Source organism: Sinocyclocheilus grahami, unplaced genomic scaffold, assembly GCF_001515645.1.
Source record: "Sinocyclocheilus grahami isolate Dianchi unplaced genomic scaffold, SAMN03320097.WGS_v1.1 scaffold234.1, whole genome shotgun sequence".
Taxonomy (NCBI): domain Eukaryota; kingdom Metazoa; phylum Chordata; class Actinopteri; order Cypriniformes; family Cyprinidae; genus Sinocyclocheilus; species Sinocyclocheilus grahami.
In genome coordinates this window covers 1,797,555-1,811,126 of record NW_015505413.1, presented here as the reverse complement: position 1 = coordinate 1,811,126, position 13,572 = coordinate 1,797,555, and the positions used below count along the sequence as shown (strand labels likewise).

The 13,572-nt window shown below is 36.8% G+C and overlaps 1 protein-coding gene across 1 annotated transcript in view; it reads right to left on the bottom strand.

The window, feature by feature from the left end:
• Positions 1-1,073: 1,073 nt before the first annotated feature.
• Positions 1,074-13,572, bottom strand: part of fgfr2 (fibroblast growth factor receptor 2) — a 53,649-nt gene continuing 41,150 nt past the window's right edge. Inside the window, exons 12-16 of the mRNA XM_016288799.1 lie at positions 10,939-11,049; positions 10,338-10,528; positions 9,319-9,441; positions 7,128-7,198; positions 1,074-1,240 (exon numbers count right to left, since the gene is read on the bottom strand). Coding sequence (XP_016144285.1) covers positions 1,099-1,240; positions 7,128-7,198; positions 9,319-9,441; positions 10,338-10,528; positions 10,939-11,049 — 638 coding nt within the window. The 3' untranslated portion in view covers positions 1,074-1,098. The remainder of the gene's footprint in view (positions 1,241-7,127; positions 7,199-9,318; positions 9,442-10,337; positions 10,529-10,938; positions 11,050-13,572) is intronic.

Here is a 13,572-nt window from a genome sequence, read left to right as displayed (position 1 = left end):
TGTTATTTAGAAAGTTCAAAGGCACTTTTAATCCATTTAATGCATCCTTGCTGGAAAAAAGGTATTAATTGAATTCTTTGAAAAAAATATTTTTTGAACGGTAGCGTATAATCAAATAATTATTTATTTCATTATAATGATTATTTTAAACAATACTTTCTGCTGTTGCCTTGGAATAAGTTCAAGTTTTCCTTATTTTATTTATTTATTATTTATTTATTTATTTTTTACTTTTAGTTCGTTTTCACAATTCTTCAGTTAGTCTGTGATGAATAGAGAGTTCAAAAGAACAGCATTTATTTGAAACAGAAATCTTTTGTGACATTTAAATTGCTTTACTGCCACTTTTGATCAATTTAATGTGTCCTTGCTGAATAAATGAAATAATGTCTTTCCTTCAAAAACAAAAAAGACTGAACCTAAATGTTTGAATGGTAGTGTATATAATAAAATAATTATTTATAACTCAAATAATACTTTCCGCTGTGGCTCACCAGCAATAACACTGATCTACTAGCCACTTCCTTAAAAATCAAGTGCGCTCAATCCGAGTTTAACCATGCTGGAAACCACGTCTGAACAATCGCCTTCAGAATGTCAAGTCTAATCGAATTTCAGTGAATCAGTAACAGAACGGACCACACCTGAAGACTTCTATATATTTATGAAATGCATATCTAAACATCCAATGCACATAAATATATATGACCAAAAAGGGTGCTTTTTCCTGGTACATTCCTCAGACAATTTTCTCTTTGTGGCTGGTATTGAACTATTTGACGAGAGAAAGAGGGGGGTTTTAGGTTGCTGAAAATGAGTGTTGGATTGAACTCTCGCTGCTCAACACAAGGCAGCTCACATTACTAAAAAATTTTAGTGGGGCTCACTGACTGCGAAACATACAATTATAGAAAATGGTTAGCAGCAGGACACTAGTTTAACTAGTCCTGAAATGCAACTGAAATGACAAAAAAAATAAAAATAAATATAATTGGGACGCCACCTTAACTTATGTCAAATGCAAAGAGATTGTATTGATCAGAAAGAGATTCCTATTACAAACAACGCAACATGAAACATTTGAGAAAACATCAACACTCACAATTCGTTGGTGCAGTTAGCAGGCTTGTCCATGCGATGACCCTCTTTTAGTAGCTTAAAGAGCTCCTCGACAGGTATTCCAGGATACGGAGAACCGCCGAGCGTGAAGATCTCCCACATTAAAACCCCGAACGACCAGCTGGAAGAGACAGACACACATTCATCAGATCACTTTACCAGTACAACACACATCAAACACGGCCCTCTCGTGCTTCATATTACCCTTTCAATCAGTGTTTTGACTGTAAATACAGTGCGAGTATATTGGCATTCGACAACCAGCATTCTGTTCAGTTATTTCATGTTTTTGAATCATCGGCATCATCACAATATGGTGAGGGGCGTAACATTTCCGTCACATGCTTGAGGTATTCGGCCAATCATAACGCACTGGATAGCTGGCCAATCACAGCACACCTTGCTTTTCAGACCGATGAGCTTTGTAAAAATCGAAGTGTTTCAGAAAGGCGGGGCATAGAGGAGAAACAATAATGTACAGTATGTGGAAAATATGTGTGGAAAATAAATAAATAATTTTTTTAACCTTAAACCGCATAAACACATTTCATTACACCAAATACACAAAATAATGTTCTTTTTAGCAACATCATATGACCCCTTTAACAACAACTTCACTATCCCCAAAATTTGGATGAGGAACGCTCTGTGAAATGAAGCCTCTCCAAAAATACCAAATTGATCCATTTACAGTAGTGATATTTGTTGGCGCTAACAACGCAGTAGCTGTTGAGGTCTCAATGCGGTCTTTCTGCCAGCGTCCCGGACTGTGGGACCACTTTTACACGACTCAAATGGCTCTGGACTCAAAGCTGGCTTTTGTCCTCAATGGAACGCCACAATGACACATATTGTCCAGCCAAAACAAACATTAGCGAGACCCACAGGAAACAAACGTCCAGATTGCGGAAGATTGTAGCGGGGAATGATTTTTCAACACGTGCCAATTCAGTGTTGCTTCATCTAAGACGAGGAGGGGGAAAAAACACGCAAAATGATAAGAGTTTCCACAGAGGGTTTCTGACCTTTGACTCATCATATATGCGAGTTAAAAGCTTCCCAAAATAGGCCAGCAGACATGCAGAGCCAGAACCCCTTATTATCTGCATAAGCTTTTATTTATCCTGCGGAGTTAACAAAAGCATTTCACAATCACAAGAAATCAATGCGTTACACAACGTGCTTGAGAAATACATCTCTACAACTATACACACAGGTTAGTAGAAAAGAAAAGAGGTGAGATTTCTTTAGCATCTCAATTGCTTCTCGTAAATAGCAATGAGAATCAGTGGAGAGCATATTTGAGACTTTGGTGTAATCTCCTGCTTCTCAGATGTTTCTCCTGAGAAAAAGACTCTAAAATGGTCTCAGATACCACCATTTGCACTCAATGAGATCTCAATACGAACTCCAATATTTCTCAAAGATTCCGTGGAGGGCAAATTCGAAACTTTGCTTTGGTCTCTTGCTTCAAGACTTGAAAAATAAAATGCCTCAAAACATGCTCCGATACCAACATTCACAATCATTGAGATCTCGATATGAACTCCAATATGTCTCATAAAGATTCAGTAGAGAGAACAGTTGAGAGAGTCTCAAAATGTTATCAGGTATCAAAGTTTGTGATCAACATATCAATATGAATTCCAGTATTTCTCCGATTCAGAGGAGAGCAAATTTGAGACTTTTCTTTGGTCTCATGCTTATTTAGATGATTCTCCTGAGGAACAAGACTCTGTTCCTGAAAACGATCTCAGATACAAACGTTTGCGATCAATGAGATCTCAAAATGAACTGTTTCTCAAAGAGAGTAAATTTAGACTTCACCGTAGTCTCCTGCTTCTCAAATGTTTCTCCTGAGAAAAAGATACTAAAATGTCTCAAAATGTGCTCAGATACCAAAGTTTGCAATCAAAATCCATTATGAACTCTAACATTTCTCATAAAGATCACAGTAAGTTTCTATTCACATAAATTGAATACCTCTAGTCTAGACAACTATCGTCTCATTTATGTCTATTTCTCCTAAGGTGTTTTAGGAGAAACATCTGAGACTGAGAACTCATCAAGTCTCATTAGCTAGAAAAGAGCAGCCTTTGAACAACAGTTTTCCTCTGGTTGTACTCTTTTCTGTTGACCCACAGCACTCACACCACACAAAGCAAAGCAGAAAGGCTCTCTGCTTTGGTTTATTCCTGCCGTTATCGGTCATTGTGTTTGTTTGTTTATTTATTCAATCAGTTACCCAGTTTGTCTTCTTCTCGTTTTTATCTAGCGCTGCATCTTCTCTGACATGTTTGCCAAATTCATCATCTCTATTCAGTCACCCCATGTAACCGAGGCTAACCTCCCCATGAACGAACACTCACACTGAGGAACAAAAAGGGTCACTGCAATGTCCTCTTGAAACCTTGCACTTCAATGCAATAGGCTGCAAATGGCTTGTGTGCAAATGATACAGCTGTATGCTAGACCTTGCTTGCTAATTAGCAATGAACGAATGACACATTTTACTTGAAAATTAAGAGAAAAAAAATATTGCATAAAGAAAATATTTGTCATGGAAACAATTCCATAATGCATAAAATAAAATACAATTTCAAAAAATAAAATAAAATAAAATAATCAATCAATCAATTAGTTGTTTTGTTATTTTATTTTGACAAATTTCATGAGATGAACTCTAAATGCTAACTAGGCAATAAAGGTAAAAAGTGACCCAATTTTATAGGTTTATAAAGGCCTACACCTTTCTTTAATCTAATTTAGCTGACCTTGCATGAGGCCGGATGAACCTTAACCATAAAAGCCATCAATTTAACATCCTGAACAAACAGGAAATTCACACACATGCATCCATATTTCCATTTTTGCAAGCTCTGCAGCTTACATCCCATTCCCCACACTCTTAAAAATAAAGGTGCTTCAAAAGGTTCTTCAAGCGATGCCATAGAAGAACCATTTTTGGTTCCACAAAGAACCATTCAGTCAAAGGTTCTTTAAAGAACCATCTCTTTTTGTAACCTGAAGAACCTTCTTTCGCCACAAAGAACCTTTTGTGAAACAGAAAGGTTCTTCAGATGTTAAAGGTTCTTTATGGAACCATTTAGACAAAAAGGTTCTTCTATGGCATCGTGAAGCACCTTTATTTTTAAGAGTGCAGGGGTCTTGTTTGTCAAAACATGCCCATTTTTATTATAATTTATGTATTAATTTCATATGATGTCATGTATGGATCGTGTCTGCCTCTGAGCCAATCAGAAAGCTCGGGACCTTAGTGACTGATGATGTATAATTAGCATTGAGCCCCGAGACAAAAGATTCAAGCATTTGCCATCAATAAGGGTCTCTTTGCTATTGATTTGATTTTACAGCATGGACCACACAAAGAGCAGGCAAACATGACAAAAGATAATGAGCTGCAAGAGATTACGCAACATATATCATTAGGGGTGGACAGTATGACCACATTCTTTTATGATAATATCTGTTTTTGAACATTCTAATGCCATTCCATTAAATACTTCACAAATTAGTCATTTGGAACTTGATGGATGCAAACCAAAAGATCAGAATATTAATAACAAATGAATGTAGAAATGATTTCAGCCTGTGCATGCAGCCAAAACTTCAAAACATCCCACAGAGGTCGCATGAAAAATCCAAAACATGCACCAAAGCGTAACTTCCGTTTCGTTTTATCTCTTTAAGAGACAAAAAAAAAATATGTGAGCTTAAAATGAAAGGGAACAAGCATGCACTATAGCGGATGAACGCAAACACAGACGACAGGATTATTTCACTCTATGGAAAATAAAAAGAAGGGAAGAGACTTTCAAGTGTTCAAAAAAAGAAAAAACAATGAGGTAGGGAAGAGCTGGATGGAGGAGTGTGACGGGACGGAGTGAAGGGAAGATAGAGGGCATTTCCGTCGGGGCTCTGGGAGGTGAGAGTCTGGCCCGTCTGAAAGGCTTTGAAGCAGCGCAGATTAGTAACACGCCACTGGTCGCAAGTCGAGCGTGAAATCTCTCGCTTTTTCGGTGTAGCGCTGGCCGCGAACAGCCCTTCTTCTTTCTCTGCCACTCAAAAGCACTTCCTTAACTTTCCATCACTCGTGCTCCTTTTTTTCACAAGGGAAACAATTCTTGTACCTCTGAACTCACCTGCCAGCAGTTCCTATTCTTTCCCAAACTACTCGCTTTACACAAACACACAGCCACTCCAATCACAGTAGAACTGTTTTTCTGCACTCTCCAAACCACTTCAGACAACTTTTTCAATTTGTAGAAAGAAAAACAGCCCTAATGTATCATTTAGACTTGGATCCATAACAACTTGTGCAGAACCAACCAGAGCAATCCAAAACCAATGAGCAGAAATAACAAGCTATCGTCACCAGTCTTGGGGGTAACGATTTACAAGTAACGCGAGTTACGTAATCAGATTACTTTTTTCAAGTAACTAGTAAAATAACTAATTACTTTTTAATTTACAAGAGAATATCTGAGTTACTTTTTCAAATAAGTAACGCAAGTTACTTTTTTTTTTCAATTTATTGATTGACAGCTCTCCTGTCCCCATGTTGAGAGAAATCAGAAGATGTTACTGTAGTTCTAAAATAAATATGAATATGCATTAATTAATCTCACTCACAAAAAAACCCCACAGATTCCGTATTCCTCAAAATGAATAAAAATAATGCAACTCAGAATATGATGCAAACCTGCAATAATTAAATGTTAAACAACACAAATATCCTTTATGTATTTAATACCATTCTATTAACCAATGTCTTCGATGATCCAGTTCAACCGTACTAATAAGCAAAAATTACTCTAGACAAACATTTGTGTGTCTTTTTTTTATTGCTGAAGTGTTGAAATGTCTTCTTTTGCATTCTACTGTACGGACGTAAATTTACTTTCCCTTCAGCCTGAGGCTTATTCATTTCACTTTTGGTGCGAAAAGGCTTCAATATTTGCCAAAAATAGAACTTTTTTATTTTATAAACAAACAAACAAACCCTGTCCAGATTTAAAAAGTAACGCAAAAGCAACGTAACGCATTACTTTCCATAAAAAGTAACTAAGTAACGTAATGAGTTACTTTTTTATGGAGTAACGCAATATTGTAATGCATTACTTTTAAAAGTAACTTTCCCTAACACTGATTGTCACTATATGCAAATTATCTGTTATAATTGGCAACACAGTTGCACTGCTGTGTAAATATGCATTCAGAAGGTTTGATGTATTTGTTATTGCTTAGATTCAATAAATAATAATCCTATCTGGACAGCCTGAATCCCTGACAATATTCAAGAAACAGCCAAAAACTCTTGTCTTCTATGTATCTCTTTTCTTCTCTTCCACTGCATTGTATGGAAGCCTGTTTCCGCCACTGAATAAAAAGTAAAAAAGGTAACTGCAACTTTTTATCTCATAATTGTGAGTTTACATCTCACAACTTATTTTTTTCTCGGAATAGTGATATAAACTTGCAAAACTTGAGTTATAAAGTCCAATTCTAAAGTTAAAAAATACTTATTTTCTCAGAATTTTGAGACATAAACTCAAAATTACGAGTAATAACGTCAGAATTACATGATATAAAGTCGCAACTGCATGTTATAAAGGCATAATTGCGTATATAAACTCACAATTGTGAGAAAAAAGTCGCCATAACTTTTTAAAACATTTTATTCAGTTGCAGAAACAGACTTCCCTAACATCTTGCTGAACATTTTTCTTTTTCTATGCTTTCACTATTTCTTAATCCCTCTGTTCAACCTTATACTATTCTGGACAGTGCTTGAAACTTTGTACTGCAAGCAATTCTTGATGAATAAAAACATCTGATAAATGAATAAATGTAAATGTGCATGGACTAGAGAGGGAGATTAGGTTGTAAACATCAGCGAAAGAGCAATAAAATCTTGTTTTTCACGACATGTCCCCTTTAAAATGAAAAAAAAACAAAACAATGAAGGACATAACCGGCTGACTTACACATCGCTCTGGTGCGTATAGACTCGGTCGAACAGCGCCTCTGGAGCCATCCATTTCACCGGCAGACGACCCTACAGACATCAATAGGAGAAAAGGTCAAAGATGGGCAACACAACAACATCCAGATACTGTGACACTCACATCTTCATCTGTACTAGACCCTTGTTAGCCTGGAATTTCATTAAGCCCCAAGCAGCCAATAATGATTGGCAATTAAATCTTGTTGGGACGTATCGCCAAACTCTAATTTCCCTCAGGAGTCATTGTGGGGTTATAAATTGAAGCTAGTGGAGAAGATACAAGAGTCAATGTCATTTGGAGTGCTAGATCCAATAAGAAGGGCCCCGAGTTCACAATCTCCTGGCTCACAGTGTTTTATTCAGACGGGGTTGAACTAGTGTAATTGAATCTAACCCCAGCCATTAATCAGTCATCAGTATCTCTCAATCTGGGCTTTGCTCGTTGTTTTAATAATGGCAAACTATGTTTAAAATATTCATGGCCAGATCTATGTGACCTTGATAAGAATGGAGAAATAAATCAGGACTAAAGCCGTACTGATGAATAACGTAGGGAAAAGTTTACGCTTACATTTACTTCCCTGTTGTAAAATCCAAGTTCTACCAGTTCTACCGGTTGGCAAGCTGGTTTTTTAGACAAGGTTGCTGGTTTTCTACTGGTCCAACTAACTCTAACCAGCATAACCTAGAAGGTCCGATAGGTTGGAACCAAGTGGAAATCTAACTGATCAACCATCTAAGCCAACTAACAACCATAAATATCCAACTAGAATCATGCACAATAAGAATACAAATGTTTAATAATTAAATAGGGCCAGTTTTGATTTAAATCCAACTGATCAACCATGTATGCCATCTAACAACCATAAACGACCAACTAAAATCATGCACAATAAGACTAGGAATGTTTATTAAGTAAGTAAATGATTTCATGTTGATCTTTCATGAACATTGACCCAAACATAATGATGCTATCAATATTCACACACTCTTTCTCTGATGACCTAAACTCTCAGATGAGTGAATTACAGCCTAAACAAGCATCTCAGATGGGCTAGAGACTGGTATAATGGTGGGAATGCGAGTTAAAGCTATGCTAATGTGTTTAGGTTTGTCACTAACATTTCTTTCTCATGAGCTTGAACAACAAGCTTTGGAATAAGAGAAGAGGGCAGGACCAAATAAGCAAAGAGCTGAAATCACTTTACACGCCGACTGCCTGGGAATCTGCAAATCATGCCAAGACTGGCAAGAGGAGGGGGGGGGGGATGTGGCAGATAAACAGAGGGGAAAAAAGAGAAATGAAAGAGAGAAAAGGTAAGAGAACAAAGAAAGAGATGGCAGGAGGCTGAAAGGAGTCGAGCGTGAATATGTCTGTATAAAGGACGCTTCAAGACCCAGTGAGATCTAAATCATAGCCATTTATATAGTTGTGTACACTTAAACATCGACAGACTTAACATTTAGCAGACGCATTTAATTTCATTTAAAGTCTTTCTTACCATAAAATGTGATCCAAAAGTATTGAGGACTTACTATTCAAACTAGTGTCCAATCAAAGTTTGTTTTTGTTTTTTTGAAAGAAAGAAATTAATATTTTATTCAACAAGGACACATTAAATTGATCAAAAATGACATTTATAACGTTGCAAAATATTTCTATTTCAAATTAATTGTTTTTTTGTACTTTCTATTAATCAAAAATCCTGAAAAAATGTATCTCGGCTTCCTTAAAAAGAATAAACAGCACAGCTGTTTTATCATTAATAATAATAAGAAGAAGAATTTTTTTTTTTGGGCATATCAAAAAGATTTCTGAAGGATAATGTGACAGTGTAGACTGGAGTAACGGCTAGAAATTCAGGTTTGCATCGCAGAAATACATTTTTTTGAAAATATATTCAAATAGAAAACTGTTATTTTAAACTGTAATAATATTTCATAATTGTACAGTTTTTACTGTATCAGATAAACACAGCATTGCTGAGCAGAGGACACTTCTTTCAAAAACATGTGTATGTCTTGTCTCAACTTCCTATTTAAACATCAACTAATGGAGTGCCGTTACATGTATCAATAAACATCGACAAATGAATGCATAGCGAGATGAAAATCAACAAGAAATGTGTTTTACGGTAAAGAGGAGTGTCTCCTGACAAAATGAAACTCACATTTGTAGTCTTTTTATAGTAATCTATGTTGTGGACGTCTCTGGCCAGGCCAAAGTCTGCAATCTTCATAACGTTGCTTTCCGTGACCAACACATTCCTGGCAGCCAGATCCCTGTGTATACACTGCCACAGAGATGAAGAAAGATAGAGAGAACATAAATCATCACGACTTCACCTTGGAAACACAGACAGAAATCACACACACAGACATAAACAACACAAAGGTTTTAGGTGCTTTATGGATAAATGTGAGAGCGTGTGAGAGTGTCTGAGGCACGATAAGGCTCTCTGCACATTCCAGACGGGAAGGGGAGCGTGATGGCAGTGTTTAGTTAGCATGTTCGCAGTGAGCGGCTAACAGAGTCGTGCACATCTGCCGTGATTCATTCAATGACTGTCTGAAAAATGTTGCATGAATCTAATTGGACGGCTGAATGCTCTTTAAAAAAAAAAGTGCATGTCAGAATAAATGGCCTTAAAAATGCTTGTTAGATTAAACTTTTAGCAAAGCCATCAGCATGAAGTCTGGTCCATTTCTGTTTATAGACAGATAACTTTTTTAAAAAGTTTAGGAACAAGTAGATGTGAAATCAGATACTCTGAGAACGAAACAGAATATAGAGGTGTGCACAAACAAAACCCTTGAATAGATTTCATGCCGTGAACCTTGCAAACTATCCAGCAACTTGTTTCTTCTTTTTGCTACTGCTTATTTTAGCAGCCTGATCCTCAACACTGCTACTGAACTAAATTAAATCAACACTGAGCTGAATTATGACACTATTGTCTAACAGTATCTACACAGTTTGCTTCATAATTTATGAATTTTACATTAACACTGTTATTCTTCCTGTTTATTACCATGAAGATTCTTTGAAACAATCTGCGCTACAGCATATAAATAAAAGTGACTTGACTTGATTAGAACTGAGCCTGAGACCAGCACCATTGAAAGCTTATTTAAGTGACATTTCTAAAACATTAAGTAAGGTATTTATATGGAGTGCATGTGCAGATACCTTCTGTGAGGCTAAATACTCCATGCCACGGGCTACTTGATAAGTGCAGGACACCAAATCTTTGAAGGTGAGAGGCTCATCTGAAACTCGGGCTATATCGTATGAGTACTCCATTCCCGGGGGCCGCCGAGCCCTCAAATACTCCCGAAGGTTTCCCTTAGATGCATACTCTACTATGACATATAACGGACCTGTGAAAGAGAGAGAGAGAGAGACAGACTGTCATCCCACTGTCATTTATACAGGTGAGAGCTTAAAGGAATAGTTAACCCAAAAATGAAAATTGTGTCATCATTTACTCACCCTCATGTTATTGCAAACCTGTGTGCATTGCTTTCTTATGTGGAGCACAAAAGAATCAGTTTTGAAGAATGTTGGTAACCAAGTGGTTTCTGGTAGCCATGGACTTTCATAGTAATTAGTTTAGTTTTTTCCTTACTATGGAAGTCAATGGCTGCCAGCAACTTTTTGGTTACCAACTAACTTCAAAATATCTTTGGAAAAACATACCGGTTTGGAACAACTTGACGGTGAGTAAACGATGACAGAATTTAATTTTGAGGTGAACTATCTCTTTAAAATGCATGAGATTTCCACTCACCGTCCTGTGTGCACGCTCCCAACAGATTGATGATGTTCTTGTGCCGGCCAATCATCTTCATCATCTCCATCTCTGACACCAGGTCAGAAAGATCTTTCTCTGTTGCATCATCTAGAAAGGTTCAAAATAAAACACAAAATAAACATAGTGTTCATTGTGCTCACTCAACCAAATGTAATCTGCTTTTTAGGAAAAATTCTAAATAAATCCTGTTTGTTCTTCCTGATTCCTGCTCGCTACACTGTAAAAGTGCAAAAAACTGTAGCATAATATTCATATATATGCACATTATACATAATGCAATAGTAGTATGAGTGGTACGTTAGTATGCCATACATGCAAACGCATCCTATATGAGTAGATTGGCTGGATTGGCTGTCTGTGTCCCAGTGTAACTGTCTGTGTGGTTTAGTGTTACACTGAAGAGCCGCGCTCTTACACAGCTCTCCTTTCATTGCCTCACAATTAAAAAGCGTTTCTTCCATTTAGAGTAATTACCTTAGAGACAGTCGCCTTTTCATTATCTGCCTGCTGATCACTGGAGCGAACCTGACACAATCCACTGACCACCCTTCCTGTCTTATCTTACTCCAGCTTCTTTTGCTAAGAATGCTGTGCACTCTTCCTTCCATACCAGATTCATCAACGCTTCAAGACCTTCTCTAAAAATTGTGTTTTTGTGAATTCTCTTGGATACTTTACAGTGGCAAAAAAAAAACGTTACTTTAGTATTATAAATATACTTTTACATTATTTATTAATATTTTAACCTAGCTTATATTTTTATTCTCATTTTTTATTTTAGTTTATATTTTAGTCGTTTGGTTATGTGCTTTTGTCATTTTTATTATTTTATTATATTTCAATAAATATTGAATTTTTTATTATAAACTTTAATCTTAATTTTTTGAGCTTTAGTTGTTTTAGTTGTGCTGCTGTAAATTGTATATATATTATATACACACACAGGTATACATTTTTTTTTTCAGTTGTAGCAATTTAGTACTTCAACTTAAATTTATTTCAGTTAGTTGCCAGAGCAACATTTCTTTTCTTTTTTTTTGGTTTAAGTTTTTCATCTGGTATTTATAATTTGAGTTACCAAAAAAGATATTTCATAGTTTTCCAACACTGCCCCTTAAAAGGATATTACATCTAAAAATGAAAATTCAGAGATTTACGAAAATATTTTGAACAGCCACACAACTGTCCACACAATGAAAATCAGTAGAGTCTAAGGCTACGTCCACACGAAGCCAGAGCTTTCCCTATCCAATCTTTTTTTTTTCCCCTCGCCTCAAAAAATATCTGCGTCCACACAAAACCATGAAACCGACACAAAATGATGTAGTATACATGCCAGACCAGCATGTGGGGCTGTAATTCTGCCACAGAGATACACTAAAAACAGAGAAGAAGACTTGGACTATGTGCATAAACCTTGCACGCGGTATACAAATGAACATTGAACAATACATTTATTGATCTGTGTTAATGTTAGTTAATAAAAAGACAATCATTCAGTGTTTGTTCATGTTTTTGTTGCTGTTACGTGACGTAGCGGTGTCTGGCTAGGGGCGAGACGTGGGCTGATAACGTCATCGTTTCAGAAAATATACGGATTCGCTGTACACACGAAAACGCAAGGTGCAAGGCGTTTTCAGATTTATCCACTCTGGGTCCACCCAGTTTCAAAAAATATCGGTTTCACTCTCCCAAAACGCCGGATCCGTCCGGACGAAACACCTATACGATACAAAATGTATGTGTATACAGCTAAACACGTCTCCGTGGATTTACCTTCACTGCATGGACAAAAACCACCAATATATTCTTAAAAGTATCTTTTGTGTTTCACTGAAGAAAGAAATGAAAATGGATTTGGAACAGCATCAGTAAATAATGCCAGAGCGTTAATTTTTAGGTGAACTTTCCCTTTAAGTTTCTAAATGTTTTTATTCTTGGGCCAGTAATTAAGCCAGGTGTAAGCGGTGAACGTGCTCTTGTTTCAAGTGTTTTCTCCACTGCAGCCCTGCCCCCTCGGCCCTCTCAACATCCTTTAAAACTTCTTTTGAGCTGCTGGCTCCCTCCCCCACTCTCTTCTCTTTCTTTCAGTGTGAGGGTCTTTCTTTGTGCAGGTGAAGAGCGAGAGCCGTGCAGCTGGTGAGCACCGGGTCAGCTATGCGGCCTCTTGACCCGAGCTCTACCAACATCACTCGGCACCAACAAATAACCCCGCGCAGGACCCTACAGTCAAGACCTCCTCTCCCACTTTCTCCCTTTCTCAACATATGCACATTCTCAGATCATAACAATACCTTCACGAAAATTTGCACCCAACTGAAACACTCTTAGCTTATGTGAAGTAGTTTTTTTATTTTTGCGACTGGACTGATTAGGGAGAGGCCATTATATCTGCCAGAACAATTAATCGCCTGATATTTGGCCAATTTGAGATAAATAGGCCCAGAAGCGTCCATTCCAAAAACCCTCAAAATAGATATTAATGATAAAATTCACATTTATTTTGACAAAAATGAATTAAAATAATATGCCTATACTAATACTTACGAGCTCAAAATGGCTTAAAATATATACGTATAAATAACAATAACAATTACAAATAATATGATA